This window comes from Chlorocebus sabaeus, chromosome 11 (assembly GCF_047675955.1).
Source record: "Chlorocebus sabaeus isolate Y175 chromosome 11, mChlSab1.0.hap1, whole genome shotgun sequence".
Taxonomy (NCBI): domain Eukaryota; kingdom Metazoa; phylum Chordata; class Mammalia; order Primates; family Cercopithecidae; genus Chlorocebus; species Chlorocebus sabaeus.
The window spans coordinates 100,858,691-100,884,796 of NC_132914.1; the positions used below are offsets into that span (position 1 = coordinate 100,858,691).

The 26,106-nt window shown below is 42.7% G+C and overlaps 1 protein-coding gene across 1 annotated transcript in view; it reads left to right on the forward strand.

Annotated features, from left to right (window-relative positions):
• The window catches only part of STAB2 (stabilin 2), a 167,436-nt gene that overhangs the window by 28,299 nt on the left and 113,031 nt on the right, over positions 1–26,106 (forward strand). Inside the window, exons 6-11 of the mRNA XM_037996621.2 lie at positions 8,130–8,225; positions 13,413–13,538; positions 14,337–14,533; positions 15,658–15,791; positions 23,855–23,988; positions 25,651–25,733. Of these exons, the coding sequence (XP_037852549.2) occupies positions 8,130–8,225; positions 13,413–13,538; positions 14,337–14,533; positions 15,658–15,791; positions 23,855–23,988; positions 25,651–25,733 (770 nt within the window). The remainder of the gene's footprint in view (positions 1–8,129; positions 8,226–13,412; positions 13,539–14,336; positions 14,534–15,657; positions 15,792–23,854; positions 23,989–25,650; positions 25,734–26,106) is intronic.

A 26,106-nucleotide genomic window follows, 5' to 3' on the forward strand; every position in this document is an offset into this window, starting at 1 on the left:
GCTACTCCCCAGAAATGCTTCCAGCCATCTTTATGACTCCCTCTCCCCAGGCTCTAGGATTCCACCGCTAGCTGTTCCTTGCCTAACCAACTTTTCTCTGGGCTCTTTCTGGATCCTGGTATCCGCATAGATCCATAGGCTTCCAATTATACCGTGGGCCCCACCTAATTCTAATGGTTCCCTTCCTTTTGGGAGTTCACAAATAATTCCCTAAGGTGGTCAGAGATTGTTGCTCCAAATTAAAGAAACAAACTTGAGACTGGCTTGTTCACTCTCTTATTTTTGGCTGTGTCCAGAAGTAGACTTGAGATAGAGATTCGAGTAACAAGTAGTTAGTTTATTTGAATGGTGATCCCAGGAAACACGAAGATGTGAGGAAGTAATGTGAGGAAAATAAACAGGACGTTATTAATCCAAGTGCCACTGTGGACCATTGGAGCCTGATGCCCCGGGGAGCTCTGGGGGTTGGTGCGGAACACACTGCTCAGTCATCTCACCTGAGGGAAGAGGGAGCCATAGTGGGGTGGGCAGAATAATGGCTCCCTGAAATGTCCACATCCAAATCCCTAGCACCTGGGAATATGGTACCTGACATGGCAAACATAACTTAAGGTAGCAAATAGAATTAAGGTTTCTAATCAGCTGACCTTACGATAAGAGATTATCCTGGGTTATCTGGGAAGGCCCAGTGTTAATCACAAGGTCCTTAAGGATGGAGAAGGGACACAGAAGAGGAGTGTCAGAGTTACGAGATGTGAGAAAGACTTGGTCCGCCAATTTCTGGCTTTGAAGAAGGAAAAGCCATGAGCTAAGGAATGTGGGTGACCTCTTGAGGCTGGAAAAGGCAAGGAAACCTGTTCTCCCCAGAATCTCCAAAAAGGAGCACAACACTGTCAACACCTTGATTTTAACACGGTGATTTTGGATTTCTTATCTTCAGAAATGTAAGACAATAACTTTGTGTTGTTTTAAGATACTAAGTGTGTGGAAATGTGTTACAGCAGCGACAGGGAATTAATACACATAGTCAAGTGGGGAGAGTTTTTCACTCCCTGCCATTTAGAGTGTCTAGGGAGCACCCAGGCAGAGTGCCCATCCTCAGGTTCACACAAAACCCTCAGGCTAAGAGCTGTGGATCCTGGAAGTTAGCTGGAAGGCTCACAATCGCAGTCATTAAGGTCTAAAGAAGCGGGTATGGTAGAAACAGTGTCTGCTAGATCCACATCTCCCAAAAAGATGTGGGTAGCTTTTTGCCAACACCACTTGGGCTCCGACTTTCATAGAAAAATTAAACTCAGTAGACACTGCTTCGATTCAAATATTTTTGGCAAGGAAACCTATGCACACACAACACATCCCACCCCCATAAGTTTGCAAACTCTGTAATAAATTTTATCTGCAATTGCAGAGGCATTGCCTTATTCTAATCCATAAGGTCCTCTTAGGCAGGTGCTGTGGTATCTTTATTTCCAGTACCTTCTACCTGCTGCCTGCCTGTTAGACACTCCCTACACTGTTGTTGGATGAATAAATGGGTGAATGAGTATATGACTAGATGAATCAATGAATGAATTATCTAGTTTGCTCCAGTGATGTTCTCCTGACCCAGAAGCATGGTTTTAGAACCCAGGTTTCAGACTCAGACAAGGTTTCAGCTCTAGGACTGCTAATCATGGAGACTTTATGAAGCATGCTATCTAATATTGCCTCTTTTAGAGAGGATTTAATGGGATAATAAGTGCATAATAAATGTTACGATTATTATTCCCTAGCATCCCTTAATCATAGGTGTTTCTTCACCCACCGTTCTATAGAGATTATTTCATGAGGCTATTAGCAAAAGCAAATTTAAAACAGATATTGGGGCTGGGCTCAGTGGCTCACGCCTATAATCCCAGCACTTTGGGAGGCTAAGTCTGGATCCGTTGAGGTCAGGAGTTTGAGACCAGCCTGGCCAACACGGTGAAACCCCATCTCTACTAAAAATACAAAAATCAGCTGTGTGTGGTGGCGCAGGCCTATAGTCCCAACTACTTGCAAGGCTGAGGCAGGAGAATCACTTGAACCTGGGAGTTGCAAGTTGCAGTGAGCCGAGATCGTACCACTGCACTCCAGCCTGGGTGACAGAGCAAGACTCCATCTCAAATAAATAAATAAATAAACCCAAAAAACAATGGATATTGGTATCTCATGTGTTTTTAAAGTTAAACATTACATTAAAGGACAGCGGCTAAAATGTAATCAGTCAACTGTATAGAAATAGCATGTCTTCTCCCAAATTTACCCTTCCCTGTCATTTAAGAATTTAAATCACTTATGCTAAATATATATTGAAATGGGAAGGAGTAAAGAAAGCATCCAGTGTTGCTTAGATCCCAAGAAAGCCTAGTAAATTGTATGGAGATGACAAATGAGGAGGAAGACCCATGTTATCTCCAAGACACTGGTGTTGGTTACCGTTGAGCAGAGACGCACAGGGAAATTCCCAACATTTCCAAATAAAGGAAGGATCCTCCCTTCACACTTGGTGTCATGGAGAAAGGGCAAGTGAAAGGGAGAAAGATGGCTTCAACACTTAAATTTTTAGGTAAGAAAACTGGAAACTTAAACTGAGACCCAAGAGAAAAACTTCCAAGCTGTGGATTCCAATGGGACTTTCTATGATGATAGAAACATTGTCTGTTTGCACTGTCCCATACAGTAGCCACTAGCCACATGTGACCATTGAGCACCTGAAATGGGGCTAGTGCAAGTGAGGAGTTAAAATTCAAATTACACTAAATATCACTTAATTCAAATTTAAATAGGCACATGTAGCTTGTGGCTACCAAATTAAATACCATATCTCTAGGATGTAACAATTAAGAGAACAGGCTTTAAACTCAGTCTGACCGTAGGTTGAAACAGATTACTTGGTGTGTGACCGAGGGCAAGCTATTTAAATCCCCTAAGCCTTTCTCATCTATAAAACAGGAATAATAACATCAATTTCATGAGACTGACAACATAGTAAAGCTCCTAGTATTATGTCACAAGCACTCAATCAATGGAAGTAAGTATTAAGTGAGGACAAAAATAATCCAACAGCAAGCAAGTCACTGATGAATGAATGGATGGATGAATGACTCAGCAATGGCTGGTCATTTCCCACTGACAAGGACTGTGGAGACTGCAAACCTTTTCATCCAGGCATCCACTGGGTGCCAGTGTTGTATCATCCAATGAGACGTTGGTCCGGGGAGGTGGCCATTCTGCCTGGAAGTAGGACAGCTCTAGTAGGTGCAGTTTATTTTTAACACTGTCTGTAATCTTCTGTGGGAGCACTCTCCTCCTAGACTGCTGGTTGGTTTAGAGATGATTTCGAGCTGCAGCAGCCAAAGGTCTTCATCTCTACTGCCAGTACCGCAGCCTGCTCAGTGCCTCCTTTCCAGCTAGCCAGATTGCAAAGCCCGTTTTCTCTAACATGATCCCCGAATCAATCTCACAACCATGTACTGTTAAGAAGAGTCACTCGTATTTGCTAAGCACCTCCTGTGTGTCAGACCATGTGCAGGGGGGTTTCTTTGGATCCTCACTACAACTCTCCAAAGGAGGTGGGGGTTCTCCTTTTACGTATGAAGAAGCAGAGAGGGTTGCTCAAGGCCATGCAGCTATTATGGGGGCAGAGGCAGGATTTGACCCCATGTGTGTGACTCCAGAGCCTGGGCCCCCAAGCGCTGCCCCAGTCTGCCTCTGGTAAGTGTCCATCATATATTACACACCAGACAGGTGATGTGGATCCTACGAGTGATGAGATTAGGTGCCCAGTCCCAAGGAGCTGGAAATGTGGGTGACGACTGTGATGATGCAGTGTGCACAGCCCAGACAAGATCCTATGGGAGCACAGGAGAGGGAGCAGCTTACTCTGCTATGGGGCATGTCACAGGAGGCTGTGCATACCATCCCTCTGACCAGCATGGCCATGGCTTTCACCACTTTAAAGTTATACCACCCAAGTTTTATGTGTCTCTAGAGATTTGCTGAGACTGGTTAACAAGTACCAAGCGCTCTTTCAATGATCATCTGGGAAACCCTCTGCCACTCACATCTTCTTCCCAAGGACATGTTCCTGGCAGCAGCTGGCAGCCTACAATGCAGGGTCAGAGGCTTCCAAAAGCTGCCAGTGCCTGGCAGTTAATCCAGTATAGAGGCTGTAGTGGAAGATGGCATGAAGCGAGAGGCTCATGCTAGGGCCTTGGGCCAATACCACACAGCCAGGAGGGCAATCTTAGTGACAAGGACAACACTTGCAATTTGCATCTGAGTTGGGAGCAGGAGCCCTCTGTGCCCCTCACCTTCCTACAATGGCTGCATGACAGCACTTAGGACAGGAATTGTCACTGTATCTCCTAGATCCTGGCTTCCCACTGCACTGTGAGCTCCTGCACTTTAGATATTATCAATTACTCACATGTTGTATACCTAGTGCCTAATAAAGCTGGGTAAATATTTTTTGAATTGAATTGAGTCTTCTCCACTGAGCCCATAGTATACTCCCTCCTCACCCCACTATCTCCATAACCAACTTTACTGCTCTGCAGAACTTGTTTATTCCAAAAATCCACAGCCATAAGTAGTTATCAAAGTGCTTGGCTAAAATAGAAACAATGTCAATTGAGTTTTGAAGGGAGGATGACACTGCAAATCCCATTTAATTCTTCAGTTATTTGAGGGACTACTTGAGCTAGCTATCTCCCGTTTTTTCATGTGTGATACACAGGTAGTAATGATACCTACCTCAAAGGATGTGGTAAACATGAGATGACGCATGCAACGCACTTGGCAAAATGCCTGATAGATAGTAAGCACTCAGTAAAGAGAAGTGTGGGGCCTCGGGTGAAAAATTTAAGGAGGCATCAAAACAACTCAAAAATCAAGATCAATAACTGCACTGATTTCCTAGGGCAGCTGCAGCAAAGTACTACACACTGGGTGGCTTAAAACAACAGCAACTTATTGTTCCAGTTCTGGAAACTAGAAGTCAAATATCAAGGTGTTGGCAGGGCCATGCTCCTTTTGAAGCTTCTAGAAGAAGGTCCTTCCTTGCTTCTTTCAGCCTCTGGTAGCCCCAGCTGGTTTTGGTTGTGACAGTATCACTCCGATCTCAGCCTCCCTCTTCACATGCCTCTTCCCATCGTGTCTGTGGTGTCTCCCCTTCTCATAAGGACAACAGTCATATTGGATTATGGGCTCACCTTACTCCAGTATGACCTGATCTTAACTCATTACATCTGCAATGACCCTACTTCCAAACAGGAGCATTCTGAAGTACTGGGGATGAGGACTCCGCCATATTATTTTGGGAGACAAAACTCAACCCATGACAATAATACTTTAAAAATTATTGAATGAAACATCAAAATGCTAAATAACAGCAGGATGCAGCTCTGCGCTTGCACGACCCTGTTTCACTCTCCTCACCCTAATCCTGGCCCTGCTGGGCAATGTCGTTATCTAAAATTTAGTTGCGTAGTTGTTGGTATTGTTACAGGGCACCGTAAAACATGTGGGGAAATACAGAGGTGGGGAGGTCATTCCAAGCAGTCCCAATCTAATAGGGGAGAAAAATATACAGATTGAGAAAGAAAGCAGCAGCCCTGACAGCTGTCTCCTGGCTGCTGGCCTAGTTGCTACTGGAGAGGCTGTGGTGTTCTGCTGCTAAGCTTAAAGAGTTTTGCAGAATATCACCATCAGACAAAAGACTCACTATATCTATGGAGGAAAAGACAAAAACTAGGCCAGGGAATAATCATGTCTGAACAGAGACTCAGCAACAATGGATGACCATGAGAACTATCCAGCCTGTCCTGGCTGACATAAGAGCCTACTGCTACTTCTCCCAGAATGGCTCACCCTTGCTGCTGACTTGATTTGACCATTGGTGCACTCCTGGTGGTCTTCAGCTGTCAGGTATTAACAAACTTGTAGTTGTCATAGGATGCAATAGTGGACATGGAACAAAGAAAGTGCTGCTGGAGCCAGAGGAGCACAGATTGTTTGGAGACCACTGAGATGGCAACACAGAAGTGGGGGCTTTGGCTGGCCTTGAAGGATGACAAGGATTCCAGTTAGCACACAAAAGGGAGCGCAGCAGAGGAAAAGCCTGGAGGTGTGAACATGCAAGATGCATTTCCTGCTGCTTCCACCTGGCATGGTCTTCCCTGGGCCAACCCCACTTTCTCTTTTCGTGGCCAGCTCCCATTGGTTGGTCATTTCATAGCATTTATCCCAGTGCATTGGGATTGGCTGTTTTCTTCTGCCATTAGATTGTGATCTGCTTGATGGCAGAGACTTTGTCCTGTTTATTTTTGGGCATTAATCTCTAGCGTGGTACTCTGAACATAATATGTATTCCATAAGTGTTTTGAAGGAAGGACGATGAATAGTGAATGAATCATCCCACATGCTAAGAATTGAAGATGTATAAAATAAAGTGGCGAAAGATGAAAATGAAAACTTACCAAGGTTAGGGTCAGGTTGGAACGGCCATTGTTTACCAAACTGAGAAATCTAACTTTTATTTGGTTGGTAATTGAGAGTCATTGAGATATTTTTGGGACGGTCACCCTGATGCCATTGCTAATCAAATGAAAAGAATGAAATGGAGAGGCAAGAAACTAGAAATAACGAGGCCAGGTATCATGCTACTGCGATAGTCCAGGCAAAACATGATAAAGGCCTGAACAAAAATGGCACCAGTGGAGGTGAAGAGCAGAAGATCAAGGTGGGAGATAGAGACAGAGAAAACAAAGGACTTGATGACTTATTAGATGTTTGGAATACTTTAAACTTCATTGATCCTTGCTTTGCTGGTATTTCTGGTTAAGTTTTTAAGCAGGTGCATCTTCTTAATTATGTTTCATGTGAGCTAATATTAAGTTGGCTTACATGCACTGAAGACACGTGTAGTAGGCAGAAAAATGAGCCCCCAAAATGTCCTAATCCCTGGAACCTATGAATATGTTAGGTTATATGGCAAAGGAGACTTAAGGTTGCAGGTGGAATTAAGGTTGTTAATTGACTGATTTAAGATAGGGAGAGTAGCCTGGATTATCCAGGTGAGTCCAATGTAATCACAAGGGTTGTTGTAAGTGGATGAGAAAGACAGAAGAGAGAACCATAGAAATGGTAGCATGAGAAGTATTTGACCTGCCATTGTTAGCTCTGAAGATGGAGAAAGGGTTTCATGAGCCCAGGAATAAAGATGGGCTCTAGAAGCTAGAAAAGACAAAAGATTCTCCACTAAAGTCTCCAGAGCAATAGCAGCCCAACTGAAACACCGATTTTAGCTCAATTAGTACATTTTGGACTTCTGACCTCCAGAAATGTAAGATAAATTTGTGTTGTTTTAAGTCACTAAGTTTGTGGAACTTGTTATGGCAGCGATAGAAAACTAATACAGCATGCTCCGGAGAGGGCTGGCCATAGGATGCTGATGGCCTAGCCTGATAGTAAATCTTGCTACAAACCAACCGCAAACTAAAGAGTTGACCATTCACATCCATTTCAAATGCCGTTCATTTATCATCCCTGAAATGATCTGTCACTGGGCTAAAACATCAAGCTAGAAAATATGGCATGGTTATTCCAGACCCTTTCGAATATTTTCCTTTTTTTATCCTTGCATTGCCCCATCAATAGGTAGGACTTATTTGTATAGATATCTGCTACCAACAGTGATTGAGTAATAGCTTTTCTCTTTTAAACATAGCAGGTGTATATAAGACACTAAATTAATTCTCTTGTTGAGATATCCAAAGATGAAGTAAATAATCTGAGAGTAGGGGAAAGAACTCCAATGCACATGATATGCCCCATGCTTTATATACATTATGTTACTTGACTCCATAGAAATCCCAGGAAGTAGGCACTATTATCCATATGTTAAACTTAAAAAAAAAAAAATCCTGGTGCTGATAAAAGGGAGAGGAACCAAAGTTCAAACAAGGGTCTCTAGGACTTCAAATCCATGGTCTTCTTCACCTTATTGTGCAGAGTCTCAGCAAAGATGATCTGAAAATACTAGCCTTCCAGAATGTTTAGCAACAGTCTACGTCAGGTGATAAAAATCCCCCACTTTCTGTCTCCAGTGTGCAACTGTGTGCATGGGGTGTGCAACAGTGGACTAGATGGCAATGGAACCTGTGAGTGCTACTCTGCGTACACTGGTCCCAAGTGTGACAAGCGTAAGTACTGCTAGTTTCCTTAATGCCACGCCAGATCAAATAGGCACAAATGTATGCATTTCAATTTTGTATCTGTTACTGGTTCTCTGCAGGGGCAAGGTACCACCAAAAGTTTTCTGGAAAGAAACCAGAAATTAAAAAGAGAATGTAGAAGAGAAAAGAAAAGAAGAGGAGGGAAAGAGAGGAGGAGGAAGAGAGAGAACAGAAGCAGTGTGGTGTCAAGGCTATAGCTGTGTTTTAGGAAGGTTGAGCTGGAGGCCACGTGAAGGGTAGAATGGAAAGAGGGACACTGGGGCTGGGAAGCCAACACAAGCCATTGCAACAAGTTAGTCACCTAGTAAAGGAGACATGGCATCTTCTCGATTATGAGCCTCAAAGGTGGAACACATTAATAGCCCTAAGGAAGAGGAAAGGGTGCTTCACCAAGGCTGAGTGATTCACCAACAGCCACACAACTAGTAAACAGGAGAGCTAGAACTCAAGTTATTTGAATCCATGGGAAATTCTGAAAGCAATCTATTATACTGGGTCCAATCAAGAGCTAGAAACCGAGGGGTGATTTAAACAAGGGAAGTTTAATAGGGATAATTAGTAAGCTGTGATAGGAGAGCAGCTGTAAAAATGCAAACAGAACTCTAGAGAGGATGGAGCATAACAAACAAGGGACAAATTTGGAAGGGGGGTGGCTGTCCCTAAGGCTGGATTTAAACCTTGTTGGAGAGGATGTGGTGGGTGGCCGAGAAGTTTGCTGTTTTATCCAGGCCAGCACTGGACCACAGTCACCTAGCAGGCATGGGGCAACCCTCCAGGACCTTGGGGAGCTGAGGCTGGTGGGTGAGGTACAAGAAATCAGGGACCTCTCAGGCAAAAAACCTGGAATAGACAATGTCTATGTTGAGAGGGCTGTGAGAAGGTGGTCACTAGGTCCAGGCCAAGGAAGCAAGGTCAGTCACCGAAGAACTCTGGGTGCACCACTGGGGCAGATCATTCCTGAGCAGACCCCGCAGCAGCAGCAAAGGAACAGGCGGCAGCAGCACCACATGGCTCCCTGGAGGCAGAAAGAGGAGCCCCCGCCTCCCGCCAGCGCCTTCTACTGGCAAAGCTTAACATCGCTCTGTGAAGGAGAAACTCACATGATGGCAGAGCCAGCTCTGAAGGGCGAATTGGGAGCTGACATGTTAAGAAATTGGTCATTCTGCCTGTGCCACTAGCCTCATTTAACTTATCCTCGGGACTTTAGTCTCCTGTAAAATGGAAGGGTTGGGTGAGATTGAAAGTCAGCAAATGCAAACTCATTTTGTTGGAAGCAGTTGAAATGCCGTGAGCGGTGGTAGTAACAGGATGAATAAACTCAGCCTCTGCCTTCTTCCTGTAGCTGGGACAGCCATGCAAGCTTCCAGTCCAAATGCAAAGGCAAATGGGTGGGACGGGCCTTCTGTGATCCTCAGTCAGTCCCCTTCCTTGGCCACTCCTGCCATTGTCCAATGGACTCCTGGGCACAGGCCTTCTCAGTAAGGCAGGAGACCCAGTCCAGAAGCCGGCCTAATGGAAAACCCTAATAGATATGCTTCCAAGTAAAAAAATAATAATAATTCTGTCAAGCCAAATGACAAGAGACTAGGACAAAAATATTTAAAATCCACATGGCAGATACATTTTTATAATAAAAAATTGGATTCATGTAAAGTCTAAAGTCTAAATTTCAGACTAAGAAATGAAAACAGGCTGGGCGTGGTGGCTCATGCCTATAATCCCAGCACTTTGGGAGGCCGAGGCAGGTGGATCATCTGAGGTCAGGAGTTCAAGACCAGCCTGGCCAACATAGAGAAACCCTGTCTCTACAAAAATACAAAAATCATCCAGGCATGATGGCGGGTGCCTGTCATCCCAGCTACTCAGGAGGCTGACCCAGGAGAGTCACTTGAACCTGGGAGGTGGAGGTTGCAGTGAGCCGAGATCACGCCATTGCACTCCAGCCTGGGTGACAGACCCAGACTCTGTCTCAGAAAGAAATGAAAACCAGCAATAAACATGAAAAAGGTGCTAAGTCCACTAATCGTCACACCCATACATATTAAAATGCAGTCATATTTGGACTCCTGGGGGTTTATTTTTGTTTGTTTGTTTGTTTTGCCCACTATGTTACAAAGATTGAAAAGATAGATAGTATCCATCTGTGGGTATGAAAAAAATGACAGTGAATTCCTACAACCTATGGGGGAAATTTACTTACTAAATTTGAAGACATACTTATAGTATGCTTCTGTGGCCCCAATTCTAAGAATTTACCCCAAGAAAGGACAGGAATCTGGCAAAGGTAAGCATATATGATCAAAGAAATGTATGGAAATGCTATTTGTAGGAAGATAACAAGCTGAAAACGACTTGAATTCCCACCAGTAGGAAATTGGTTGAATAAGTTGTGGTACATCCTATACTAGTTAGTATAATGCTAGTTGCTATAAAAAATAAACACAAAACTTCAATGACTTAACACTATGGTTTTAAACTTGTGCGCCAGGGTGTCCCAAGGTACTATAATCAAATTCACTGGCTACTATTGGATATTTTAAATTTCTGAGGGAAACACAGAGACACATCTGTCAGATACCACATGAATGGCTCGCTTCAGTTAGTTCACAATTTCAACATGAGGTCGCACTAATTCCTTGCAGTGACATCATATCTTTGCAAAGGTACATTTTCAATGATTACTATGATAAAAGGCAAGTACCTCATAAAAATCAATGTGACTGAAATGAGGGTGCCAGTCTCCAATCTGTATCAAATTTTAAAGTTTGAGAAGTTGTGCAGTGTCCAACATACTCACATGTCTTATACGTAGGTCAATGTGGTTACTTAAAAATAGACATTTTTCTATTAAGCATGTCACTTTTTCAAATAGCTGCTAAGTGATTCTAACAGCTAAATAAATGAACCTTTTCGGTGTTTCTTTTGATGTTGGGGTACCATGAAAAAATTATTGGGAACCTCTGGCTTAACACTAAAAAAGTGTAGTTCTCACTCATGTAACAGTCCAATGTGGGTGTTCCTGGCTGGTGCCAGCTCCCCACTACATGGTGATTAGGGATCCAGATCTTTCCATCTTGTGACTCTGTCATTCTCTAGTACCTCAGAGTATTCTGCTTCCAGCCATCACAGATGGGAAAGAGAAGATGGAGAGAGGCACCTGCTTATGAAAGTCCAGGAAAAATATATAAAACCTCTTCTCAATATTCCATCAGCATGAACTAGTCACGTGACCTTTCCTGGCTGTAAAGTGGGGTGGAAAATGTAATCCTGAAGGAGCAGCCACTTTCTGCCAAAACTTCTGGTTTATGAAAGGGTTGGGGGAATAGTCTCTGTGAACTATTTTACTCAACTAGCCACTGTTGGGAGACAATTCTCCATGCATCTCTCACATGTGTGCACATCTTGAGAGCAATACACTGACTGCTCTTTGTTCCAGATCATCTGTTCAAGGATGTTTGTATACTGAACAGACTTGGAAGACATAGTATCTCCCTCAGGAGCAAAGGGCAGGCATGCTTACTGCCAGTGACTCTCAGCTCCAAAATCACCCTTTTTGCCTGCTCTGTGATAATGGAGCTGGGCTGTATAAATGATTCTCCTTTGCTAGCTAGCAAAACATGAAGCCTTATCAATGAAGAGTGTAGAGAAGCCTTATCAAAGAAGGACTGTAGAGGAAGAAATGGGGACTCTCACCCTGTTTCTGGTTTGACTCACTCACCAGGCTCCCAAAGAACAACATTTTTCTGTTTCTTAGCCCCACATAGTTTCTCCAGTGCTGGGTTCCTGCAGAGCTCAGCTCCCTCCAGCATTTGGCCACTGCACACTGTCCAGTGCTTGACTTAGAAAGTAGCAGCACAGCCAGGAGCCCCAGACTGCACAAGCCCATGCCTCAGCCCAGGGGAAAGCTGTTCTGTACTCCTCTCCTCAGTCCCATGCATAGCAAGGCCCCTGAAGAGCTGGCCATCTGGGGAGCTGGACACACCCCTTGAATCCCACACAGCTGGTCTGGAGCTGCCCAGGCGTGAACCACACACAGAGGTGCACTACATGACAGAGAGGTGGCTTCTTAGCTGCTGCTGCCAGAGCGCCCACTGGCTAGCAGATTCCTTTGGCACCTAGTGAGTTCCAAGGCTTGTGACCTCCCCATGCATGTCCTGCCAGCCACCCTAGAGAGCAGATTTCCAGCAAATATGGTCAAGGCATCTCTGCAACTTTGCTAGCTTGTGACTAATGCCATGCTTTTTCCGGTGATATTCGGATCTCAGCCTGGAGGGAAGAAGGTTGTATGTTGGGTACTTGTCTCAGCCCTAATATAGTGGCTGCTGTTTATAGACCTGCTATTTCTTTATTCTTTAGAATTCTTTTATTTTAAACTCTCACTGGCTGATTTATCATGATTTTAATTGTTCATAATCATTTATATTACAACTTGCCCTGTTCAAATAATTATGTGGTTTCTGTCTCCTGCTTGTCCCTAAATAATACATTGCCCATTATAAAAAAAAAAAAATTAGGTACCCTAAGATCAGGGCTCACCTCCTATAATGAAACCCACTGCATGTGCATGTCTCAGTCTAGTCCTCTTTGAATTGCCCCATGGGAATTGAGGTTTGGAAAAACTGGTGCCAAAATGCTGATACCCTGGCTACTGTCCCTGCTGTAAGTATTAAGCTGTACTTCCACTCTGACCCGGAAGTTTTGTATCTTCTACCAGCCTCCATGAAACTTTATCAGCCCAACTTGTTCACTTTGCAAGTTGGCTGATATGTCAGACCCTTCATAGTTTTTGACAGCCATCTACATCACACCTGTCTTTTGAAATACTATGCAGTTACTAGAGATCAAGGCAGATCCTTAAAGACTTTCATAATATATTGTTAAATTAAAAATTACATTGCTAAATATTTTAACAGGATTCTATTTCTTTACAAAATCATACAGATAAATGTTATAAGTAAACATATTTTGTTGATTGATGATATTGGCACCTTTGGGAGACTAAGAAGAAGACAATTTTAACTTTATGTGTTCTGTATTTTTTTAATTGTTACAATGAGTTTGTATTGCTTTTTAATAAAAGGGAATACTGCAGTTTGGGGTCTTAAGAACTGGTTATTCTACTAACACAAGTACTTCAACAATTTTCCTGTGCAGCCATCCCTGAATGTGCAGCCTTGCTCTGCCCAGAAAATTCCAGATGTTCGCCTTCCACTGAAGATGAAAACAAACTGAAATGCAAATGCCTTCCCAATTACCAGGGCGATGGCAAATACTGCGAGCGTGAGTAGAATTTAGATTCCACTAGTTTATTCATTGAGATGTTTAGGTTATTTAACGGGGGGGGGGGAAAAAAAAAACTCACAACCTCCTTAACACAATGACCATTTCTACTTCTCTGTGTAGTTGAGTGAAATGTATATAAAAAGTGCCAAGCAAAATGCTTAATAAATGGCAACTTCTTCTCTTATGAAATCATATATATAGATTTTTACATGTTTTCATATCACCTTAATCAATGTTAGAACAACATTTAATGCTTCTTATTTTATCTTTTTATTTTATTCACTTTATAAAAAGCTGTATTATGTATCAGTTAAAAACATGGACTCTCAAGCCAAACTGCCTGGGTTCAGTCCCAGATCTGCCTTCTACTGACTACATGACCTTTAACCTGCCTGTGTCTCCATTTTTCTGTCTGTGAAATGGAGCTAATAATGGTACCTACCTTCAGGGATTATTGTAAAGATTAAATGAGTTAATACATAGCAACTTCTTAGAGCAGGGCTTAGCACATATTACAAATTCTGTAAGTGTTAGTGTTTTCTTTCATGCTATTTTATATTCAACTACATACACCAAATGGCCAACTAATATATCAACGCAATATTTTTACAATTTCTGATGACCATACCTAAATCTGTCTGGTTCATGGGGGAAATGAAAGGAAATATTTGAGTTTGAAAACTGTGAGTTGCCTTTGCAGCTTTGATGAGCTGTGATCCACTGTTGCTCACGCTTCAGTTTTCCTACTCCATTCCTGTTCACTAACTGCCTCTCATTTTGCTGTTTCCCCTCAAGCCATCAATCCATGTTTACAAAAAATCTGCCACCCTCGTGCTCATTGTACGTACCTGGGACCAAATCGGCACAGTTGTACATGCCAAGAAGGCTACCGTGGGGATGGCCGAGTGTGCTTGCCTGTGGACCCCTGCCAAACTAACTTTGGAAACTGCCCTACGAAGTCTACAGTATGCAAATATGATGGGCCTGGGCAGGTGAGCAAATGATGCAGGGAACTGAAACCTCTAGAAGTTTGACAAGCCACTATGTGTCATAGGTATCATTTGTCTTCTATGCCATGCCAATTCTCCCTTTCAATGTTCCGCTTGGTCTTCCCCTCCCAGACAGTCCTCCATGTGCTCAGGGCCTGAAATCGGTGCCCGCTCACCCAGTCTATCCTTTAAACTCACACTTTCTCAGCTCCCCATCCAAACTTAATTGTCTTACATTCTCTCTTGTGACAGTCCTATATGGTGTTTGGCAAAATATATACATAATTCAAAATTAGATTAGCAAATTAACTGTTGAACATATGACTGATTTTTACCAGCAATCCTCCATTCTGCAATGGCTTTCTAATTTAAAAAGTGCTCTTAGAATCAAAAATACCCTGTCCCAAAGGAATGAAACAGATAAAACATCAGGCAGCACTGATAGATTTAGGGAGCAGTGAGAATATTCTGGGGAGAGACCCTGTCCCTGTAAATGACATCAGGACCTTGACTGATAAAAATTCTGGTCAGGAGACCCTCACTGAAGAATCCAGTGGAAAGAGCCTTGGCCCTAAATAGCACATTCATCCATTGCGTATTTTTTTTTTTTTTTTTTTTTTTGAGATGGAGTCTCGCTCTGTCACCCAGGCTGGAGTGCAGTGGCCGGATCTCAGCTCACTGCAAGCTCCGCCTCCCGGGTTTTTACGCCATTCTCCTGCCTCAGCCTCCCGAGTAGCCGGGGCTACAGGCGTCCGCCACCTCGCCCAGCTAGTTTTTTGTATTTTTTAGTAGAGACGGGGTTTCACCGTGTTAGCCAGGATGGTCTCGAACTCCTGACCTCGTGATCCGCCCGTCTCAGCCTCCCAAAGTGCTGGGATTACAGGCTTGAGCCACCGCGCCCGGCCGAAGCTAAACTTTATAAGCAAGGAGTATAACCTTTCCAGCAGGTGACATGTGTAAACATGATTTCTACTTTTAGACACTTTGACAATTTTTTAGTTAAGTTCACACTTCAGACATACTCTGAGGGAGTTTTTATGGAAAAATAAAAATACAAATTCAAGAAGAATGCCAGCTGAAGTAACTAACTAGGATCCTATTTGTTTTTCTCTCTCTGTCTACTGAAGTCTCACTGCGAGTGTAAGAAGCATTACCACAATTTCGTACCTGGAATGGGGTGCAGTATGATTAATATATGTAAAACAAATAACCTGTGTCATAGGAATGCAAATTGCACCACCGTCGCACCAGGCCAAACTCAGTAAGTCTTTTCAATTCCTCTACCAACCTTTCCAAGTGAAAATGGTGTCCAGTCATTGCTGTAAGTTTCTTGAAGAGGAAGAAATGTGTCTTATTCAGCCTTGTATCCACCCCCACCCCACATAGTAGGAGCAAGGATCGTAGTAGGTACTCAACAAATCTTTAATTAAACACTCAACAATTATTTCCTTTTTAATGACCATTAGAATACTCCGGAATATTGATGTGGCCTGATAACTTGATATGAAGTGGTCAGAATGTGGGAGAAGGAAGCCACTGTGACTGGGGAAACGAATGGTTGTTGAGATTACAGGGGTATGACCTCTAATGTACATGCCTGTTTCCTTACTCATGAAATATTGCTTGTTAGTGGCGCAAAACAAGACTAGGGAAAGTGAATAAGCACTAGTGGTGTTTCCTGGACTCTAGGTTTCAAAAGAAGGGGTTTACAGTGAATACAAACATTTCTGTGAAAGTTTCTGAAGCGAAGGCAGCTCACATGATAGAAAGAAGATGGTATTTGGACTAAAGACCTAGGTTTAAGTCGCAGCACTGATACCTACCAGATGCATGACCTGGGAAAGTGGCACCATCTCTCTGCCTCAGGTGCTCCATGTATAAAATGAGCACAATGATTTATACTCCATAAGGTTGTCGTGATGATTACATGAGAGAATGTTTCTGGAAACTATGACACCAGTTGTGTATTTTCATTAGTGACTGAACCAAAGCTAGAACCCAAGTCTTTGACTTGCAGACTGAGGTTTCTATCTCTGTTCCATTTTCAGTTCTCGCTATCGTCAGCATCTGCAAAAGACTCATAGTGCCATTGTGAGCTCAAAACCACAATCAACATCAAACCATAGCATGATAAAACAGTTTCTGTGATTCCAGAGCCCCCTTCATCTTTTGGGAAGTTCACACCTTTTATAACCGGGTGGTCAGTGTGTAGATTTGCCCCGACAGGTTGTATTATCATCATGTCCTATCTGGACAAATAAATAGATCAGTACTTATTGTACATGGAGTGGAAAGAGCTGGGGTATCAGAACACTTAGGTTCAAATCCCAAGTCTGCCACTTACCTTACCCTCTCTGAACTGATGCTCAACCCTTCAACCATAAAAAGGAGAGAACTGTACCTCCCACCAGGGCTGTGCCGAAAGTTAAACAGGATTACATTCATCAATCTCTGAGCAGAACCTGACACCTAGAAATCCCTCGATACATGTGACACCACAGCCATGCATATAGGCACAGAGGCACCCAACACACATATGCATCCAGGCATACCCTCCCCTCAAATATATATTCTGGCAATACTGAGAACCAAACAAGCTGGTGTATGCATGTTTTACCACCCTCTGAGAAAGTCTAAATAGAATACCTTAAGCAATCTCTTTCCTTTGTGTTTGAGAAGATAAAATCGAAAAATGAAATGGGAATATCAGAATAATACAAGCTGCATCCAAATTTGTGTTTGGAATGTCAGATATACTAACGTTGTGATGTTAGGGGTACATGTATCACCCACAAACCTTCCCACACCTCAAATTGACTATCTTCAGTCGAAAAAAGGCTGAAGTAAAAAGACTAGCTAAGTTATATTGATAAAATATGAATCCATCAGTCCTCAGGTAATTTAGTTCATCTGGGATAAAAATTTATTTCATTTATGCCTTCTCAATGTGGCAAGTAGCTTATGCAGAATCTTCAAAATCATACTGTATTTGTCACAGAAGACCACCTGATCAAGAAGGGTGGGTTCAAACATAAACTCTACCACTCCCCCTGGGGTGACCTTAGACAAGACTAAACTTTTCTAAACCACAGTTCCCTCACCTGTCAGGTAGGTCTAGAGACCAGGAATCTCTGCCTGTGGAGAGCTAATGAGTTCATGTATATAATATGCTTTTAAACTCTAAGCTCCATTTTGATTCTTACTGAGAACAAATAACTTCATGCTTTGCCTTTTTATTTTTACTTATTAATAGATATAGGAAGTAAGGGACAAGAGAAGAGATGAGCATTTCTCTCTTATTTAACTAAACTCAGCTGAAAAAATAGCCAGGACACAACTGAGTGGGCCTATTGGAATAAGCACAGTTTACATTCCAGTTGTGCAAAAGTTCAAACAACAGTGAAATGTAGGGACTCTTGGAATGTTAGTAACATTGATAATATTCAGTGCTTATATAAGATCTGTACAAGTTGGGATATCTCAGTGTAAACAGCTTCCCAAGAGTCCTATCCAAGGCAACATGGTGCAGTGGCAAGAGATGTTCTCAGATGGATCTAGGTTTAAATCCCAGCTCAGCCACTGCCAGATGTGTTTCCAGCAGTTTGACCCTTAGACCTGGCAACAGGAGCTCCTCCCCTGGGCCCTACATGTTAGGGGCTCCCATTCTGGCCCTCTGCTGGCTACACCAGGGCAAGGAATCTGAAGGTCCAAAGGGCCCTACTCCCCAAGAGCCTGGGCCCCATACTAGACCCACACTCGGGATTACTCAGAAGCCTGTAATTTCATGCCCAAACAGTTCCAAACGAGCTTCCAGGGCCTGAGACCATTCCCAGGATATGGAGGGTATGGCCAAAAGTGGCTGTTCATAGCAGGTGCAGATGAGCCAGCATTATCCTCCACCCACACTCGTGAATATACCCTTACCTCGGGTTCTGCTGAACTACTTATTATTTGTCTTAGTCTGTTTGGGTTGCTATAATAAAAGTACCATAAACTGAGTGGCTTATAAACAACAGAAATTTATTTCTCATAGTTCTGGAGACTGGGAGAGTCCAAAATCAAGGCACCAGCCATTTCAGGATCTGGTGAAGCCTGGTTCATAGGTGGTGACTTCTTACTGTGTCCTCCCAAGGTGGATAGGGGGAGGGAGCTCTCTAGGACCTCTTTTCTAAGGGCACTCATTTCAATCATGAGGCCTTTACTTTCTTGATTTAATTATTATACCTCCCAAAGGCCATACTTCCTTATACCATCACACTGTGGGTTAGGATTTCAACATATGAATTTTGAGGTGGACATAAACATTCAGTCCATCGCACTGTTCTTCAGACATGCTATGGTGCTCCCCACTCCTGGCCTTGCACGTGCTCTTCCTTCCACTTAGGATACCATCCCCACCCTCCACCCCACCTCCTCTGAGTCAGCCTAACACCCTGCTCCTTCAATGGCTGGCCTAAGTATCCCCAACTCCAGGATGCCTCCCCCATCCTCCCCGTCCTCTCTGATGCCCCCTCCCTCTGGGCTCCCAGAGCACTCTGGAATGTGTCTGTGAGAGCATTTAGGGTCCGGAACTGTGATAAGGATGTAGCACAGTGATGGTGAGCACAGGCGCTGCCAGTTACAGGCTGTGTGATCTTGAGTGAGATACTTAACTTCTCTGTGCTTCAGTTTCCTTATCTAAAATGGGGCTAATAACAGGACCTACCTCATAGGGTTGTTGCATTAGAAGAGATGCCACACTGAAGCCCTTATAAGAATACGTAGCATAAGAGCTACGTATTAGCATTAATAAATTAATAATTAATAAATGCTGGCTATTACTATTACTTGTCTCAATCCCCAACTAGAATATAACGTCCATGTCTTACTCATCTTTGCTGCAAAAATGCCTGTCACCAATTAACACAGTGAAATGATGGGTACAAAAAATACAAACACATAGAATGAATAAGCCCTAGTATTTGATAACACAACAGGGTGACTACAGTCAACAACAATTTATTGTACTTTTTAAAATAACTGAAATAGCATAATTGGGTTGTTTCTGGCACAAAGGATAAATGCTTGAAATGAGAGCTCTCCCATTTGCCTCGATATGATAATTATGCATTGTATGTCTGTATCAAAATAGCTCATGTATCCCATAATGTATACACCTACTATGTACCCACAAGTGTTAAACATAAAAATAAAATAAGAAATAAAAAAACAGTGAAATGAGTGAGAATTTCGAGGAACAAATGAAACAATGAAGAAATGAATGAACCGGTGAAGAAATAAAGGAAGCAACTGTACTAAGACTTTGAGGACACCCTATATACTAACTAAATCTCAACCCGCATTAAGTGTAATTAATTTCAACTCATAACTATGGAATGCAAGTGGCTTCTGTGGAAGCCGTTTGGAGTAAATGGCTTGCATTAGGAGTAAATGCAAGAGACATTTACTCCTAAAAAAAAGAAAACAATTTCCTAAAGAGGTGATGTTGTGAATGTTCCATGGCTCAACTGAGAACAGTTAAGACAGAAACTAGTCTTACAACATCTCGGACTTTGGATTGAGGATTTGAAATAAAAATTAAAAATAGTGATGTCCTCATGCATTCCATTAGCACTGAGGCCATTAAAATATGATTCTCCTGCAGTCCTTAGGAAAGAAAGGCCAAGTCACTTGACACAAAACAGACCACTGGCCACCTAACAACTTAAGAAACTTTTAGAGAGAAATATACTCAGTGGTTTTGTAAAGGTTACATGTCTTGCTATTAACAGTTGTCTTCAAATGAAGGAATGTAAACTTACAGCAGGATTAATTTTTAACAATAACTGTTGTATTACATCACTTCCCAGAGTTACCAGTGTCCTCCTTTCCATCATTAAATTAGCATAGCACAGTGCTCTGCACAGGAGGTTGGCATTTAAGTAGGAAACTGTTATTTTGATTGTATTAAATTGTTTCATGATTAGATCTACTTTAGTAATTCCTTATAAAAAGGTTTCTCAACCTCAGCTCGATTGATATTTTTGGCCAGACAATTCTTTGTTGTGAGGGGCTGGCCTGTGTAAGTAGATCCTCATCTCAGTTGTAGCAACCAAAGATGTCTCTAGACATTGCCAAATGACTTCTGGGGGGGGTGGAGGGAGCAAAAATTGCCCCTGGTTTGAGAGCCAGTTCTCTATAAAAACCCCAAAGGCTTCATCAGTAAATGATTCCCCAGGTGTTTGTCCAGCTAGAAAACTCATAGGCGGCCAGGCGCGGTGACTCATGCCTGTAATCCCAGCACTTTGAGAGGCCAAAACTCCAACTACTCAGGAGGCTGAGGCAGGAGAATCGCTTTGACCCAGGAGGCAGAGGTTGCAGTGAACTGAGATCATGCCATTGCACTCCAGCCTGGGCAGCAAGAGCGAAAAGGGCAGCAAGAGCGAAAACTCCATCAGAAAGAAAGAAAAGAAAGAAGAGAGAAAGAAAGAGAGAGAGAGAGAAAGAGAGGGAAAGAAAGAGAAAGAAAGAAAGAGAGAGAGAAAGAGAGAAAGAAAGAAAGAAAGAAAGAAAGAAAGAAAGAAAGAAAGAAAGAAAGAAAGAAAGAAAGAAGAAAGAAAGAAAGAGAAAGAAAGAAAGAAAGAAAGAAAGAAAGAAAGAAAGAAAGAAAGAAAGAAAGAAAGAAAGAAAGAAAGAAAGAAAGAAAGAAAGAAAGAAAGAAAGAAAGAAAGAAAGAAAGAAAGAAAGAGAAAGAAGGAAGGAAGGAAGGAAGGAAGGAAGGAAGGAAGGAAGGAAGGAAGGAAGGAAGGAAGGAAGGAAGGAAAGAAGGAAGGAAGAGAAAGAAAACAAATGAAAACTCATATGTATCCTTCTAGAATTAAATATTACTTTCTCCTAGAAGCTGTCCCCTATTTCTCCAGGTAAAATCAGTTACTTCCTCCTCCATGCCCCATAGCATCCTATCCAATCTTCTATCATGGCACTTACAATGGAACTTCATTTATCTCTCAACGGGCTGTCCTGCTATATCCCAGCACCTCTAGGTCACTGTTGTCATTATAGTCACCTTCTTCAACATATCAGCCTTGTCTTTGTCGTTATCATCTGCCAAGCATTGAGCTTTTTCTATATGTCTGTCACGGAGGTATTTTTCTTTCTTTATATCTCTATTAACCATCCTAAAGATATTATTAAGCCCATTTTATAGAAGAGGAAACTGGGACTCAAGGAGGTCAAGTGGCCTTACCATGTTGCTATAATTATTTTGTTTTCAGGTCCATCCTTAGCATATAAGACTCAAGAAGGGTAAAGTGTCTCTTATTATCATCATTGTAGCTCTCTTACCTAGAAGGTTCCTAGAATTAAGAAGGTACTTAAATAATCAGTAAATAATCAGTTAAACAATCAGGCACTGCCCTAAGTGCTAGGATATAATGAAGAATTATTATAGTTGGGATCCATCTTCTAGGAGAGTGTACCATCTAGCAGAAGAGACAGTGTTTCCAGAGGTAATTCTGGTGGATAGGGTTGTGATAGAGGTATTGATGGGATGTGCTGGAAGTGCTCAACACAGCTGGGGAGAGGTCACACCAGAGTGATAAGGTGAGGGTGGGAAAGCATTCCTGGCAGGACAAACACCCTGAGAAAGGCATACAGCCTAAAAAAAAGAAGCAGTTTAGCGCTGCTGGAATTTTCAGTGGGCAGCAAAAAGAAGACAGAGCAGGATTCTCCTGTGTACACTTTCTCATGTGGATAAAAGGAGTCAGTGAGGGTTTTAACACAGGTGCCAGAATTTTAAAGCACACTCAGGAGAGTGTATGAAAAACAGATTTCAAGGTAGAACATAAGGCAGAAAGACCAGGTAGAGGCTGTGCCACAATCCAGGCAGAGGGTGGTAGGATTCTGAAGGTCTGCAGCAAACTTGTTGAACATATAATCACTTTGCCATGGAAATATATTTAGAAACACACGTGGATTAACGAGTACATAGTCTTTCTTTAGAAGACTTTCCTCAATGTGAGTCACAGCTGTGGTGCGGTGTGAGCACTGCAAAACTGTGATGTAGTCACAGCACGTCTTTGGTTCCCTGCATCTCTCCTCTCTGGAATGTTCTTCCCTTACTTCGCTTTGGTTCCTGGCTCATCTCCAAGATCCTTGTGAAAGTCATCTTCCTCATCACCTTGTCAATTTCAGCCAGCTGTCAACTCCTCTGTACTGCACAGTTGTGGCCTGCTATAGCCAGAGCTTACAGACTCACAAGAGCTGAGTGTTAAACTTTCAGGAATTTCACACGAGGGTTAGCATCATCTTATCAGTTTGAAATTGGTCAAGATTGGCATGTTAACCATGGAAATTGGCAAATGCTACAGATTAGGGCTTCCCCCTCCCCCAGAGAGTTGGTTGTTAAACATTTATCAGCATACCACTGATAGTACATTTTTAACTCTACTTCTCTCTTATGAAACTATTGTACAAAATCTCTGTGACTTTCATTGTTTATATATTATTTCAGTTTCCATATTTATTTTCATTGTTTATATACTTCATTGTTTGCTATTTATTTAATTCAATTACTACTTATTGTACAACTATTAATTGAGCACCTATTATGGACCTACCCTGTGCTGGATTCTGGAGTTCACAACAGTGAACAAATACACACATAACCCTTACCCTCACTTTTTTCTCAAATATTATAGGGAAGCAGATGTTAATCAAATAATCACACAGATCAGGGTGAAATTATACTATAATCACTGCTATGGAGAAGAGGTACGTGGTTCCATGAGAGTATATATAATGGAGACACAGTGAGGGAGTAGAGAAAGAGACAGGCAATCAAGGAAGCCTTTCCAAAGGAAGTGGCAATTGAGCAGAGCTCTCAGCTAGGAAGGAGCGGGGCAGGGTGGGGGAGTGGGGGTGAGTATTCTAAGTAGATCAATAATGCTGAATCTTTACTGTCCTGCAGGCTGAATTCAGTAGCTTATTCTGATTCAGTCATGCAGTGGAGCCCTAGAATCCACATTCATTATATTAAATATACGATATTAAATATATTAAGCACTCCAAGTGATTCTGATATGCATGGTTTCTTGATCACACTTTGAGAAATACTGAGACAAAGAGCATACAAAGATATCTAGTGTTGACAGATACATTTAATTTATTAGGCATCCATTTCTTGAGGAGCTACTAGATGTCAGATACCACACTAGGAATGCTCTCTTGTCCCTATTCCACCCTGGGCATCCTTTGCTCTGTCTGTTCAATGAGGGGATTGGACTGTATGATCAAAATACTCAATGGCTCTAAAACCCTAAGGATGTCTTTTCCCCCTATCTGTAGGTGCATTTGCCGGAAAGGTTACGTGGGTGATGGCTTAACGTGTTATGGAAACATTATGGAGCGACTCAGAGAATTAAATACTGAACCCAGAGGAAAATGGCAAGGAAGGCTGACCTCTTTCATCTCACTCCTAGGTATGCAGCTATGGGTTCAGATTTCCACACAAGAGTCCTCTTTCAGGAAAGGGCATCTGCAAGACACAATGATTCAGAAAGGGACAGGCGAGCCTTGTCTATTAGAATCAGCCTTTTTGGAGGGGTCATGCGGATGAGAGGGAAAGGGCAAGCAGCTGTTTCCAAGAAGACAAGCAAAGAGATAGTGCCAAGAGACCTAGCAATGCAAGAATCAGTAGGCAGAGAGCTGAGGACAGGGTCTGGGGGTCATCATAGACCAACAGAGCTGCAGTAACAGTAAGACCAGGACAGCTACTGGTGTGAGGATACAAACTGTCCCCCTCGCCCTTGACCTTCTAGATCCTGCAGGTGTGAACACAGCTTGGCAGATAAAACTGGGAATAGAGAGGGTGACTGAGACCCCAGGGCGGCATCCTTGCTCCTCAGTGGAGGGGCTGTTTGAATTTTAGAATAGTCTTGGTTGTATGCAACCATTTAGCACCCTTGGTCCCCCAGTCACTAATTGCCTACAGGGACACATTCACCTCCAGCCCCCCAGGCAAGGTGAGAGCCTAAAACAGCCTCATGTATTTGCAAATGCCTTCTATGGGCCATTACTCTAGAGAATGAAATATTATAACTGATCACAGCATTGGACGCAATTTCCAATAAAATACGAATCCGGCCGCTCTGCAAAAAGTAAAACACAGACTTGGCCAATCAACAGAAACTTTAAAATATCAGCTTTTACAGTGGAATTTACCAGTTGCCAAAAATGATCTCCTGGCAAGAACATAGATAAACAAATGTCATCGATGGGTCAATGCTGTGTTCTCTGCCTAAATCTTAAGGTTAAATATCCCATTTAATGTCTCCTGCATAAACGTCCCACTTTTCCCAAGGCATCCCGTAGGGCGTCAAACATTACTGGCATCCCTTGAGCTCAGGGGCAATCTGCCGGGTTCCTCACAGCCTTACTCTAAGAACTCTTAGAATACCAAATGGGAGCAGACAGGGGTGCGGTAGTGTTTTTTGCAGACCAGGCCCTCCAGCATTTCCCTAGACAGAGTCCTGTTGACTTTTCACCTTCCCATGACAAAGTCCTTGTACACTGCCTCTAGGTGTGAGAACACAGAGCCTGTCCTGTCATCCCAGCTTCCCCAGGTGATGGAAACAGGATTACCTACATACTTTGCTGGGCCCACTGGAAAGTGAAAATGCAGGATTCTTTGTTCAAAATTTATTAAGCATTTCAACATGGCAACAGCAGAGCATTAAACCAACCATCGGGGCTCTTCTGAGCTGGCCTTGGATGAAAACAAGGGTTGCATCTTTGCTCACCGAGACAGTGACAGTTCAGAAAGTCAAGCACAGGGTCAGGGACCCTGGGGTTGTGGTAGGATTTTGTCATGCCTGAACTGCTCAGCCAGGGTATCTTTGAAGCTGAGGCTATCTACAGGAAAACTCTCATGGCATTACATGGAATGTTTTGAGGCCATGGCTTTAGGTTGCCTCACATTCTTAGAGAGATTCCCAGTTGACACAGGGCCTGCACATACCCATTAGAATAGAGAACGGCATAAATGGACCAGTCGTGACCCAAGACCTGTTGCCTGATTTTACTCCTCGTGTACCACTGACTCATTTGGTGTTTTCTTTCTTTTTGTTATTTCGACTCCTAAGACAAAGCTTATGCCTGGCCACTGAGTAAGCTGGGGCCCTTCACGGTGCTGTTACCTACAGATAAGGGACTGAAAGAATTCAATGTGAGTATTTAAAATGACCCTACACCAAGGGGCTAATATGAAAAGCCTTAGTAGGGAGTACCTTCTTTTATTTAAAGTGGAAGCCCCCATTAAAATTAAACCTACTGATGATAAGGATGGTGATTTTTTGATAAACTTCTTTTAGTGATATATAACATCCTTACAGAAAGTATACAAATTGTAAGTGTACAACTCAATGAATTTTCCCAGTGTGAATGCACTTGTGTAAACAGCAAGTCCATTGCCAGGAACCTAGAAGGCCCCCTGGTCCCCCTTTCTAATCATTACCCTCTACAGGTAACCACTGAGTGTTCTTAACATATAGCCAGGTGATAGAGAAGATTTGCATAATGCAAAACTGCTCACTTCCCAC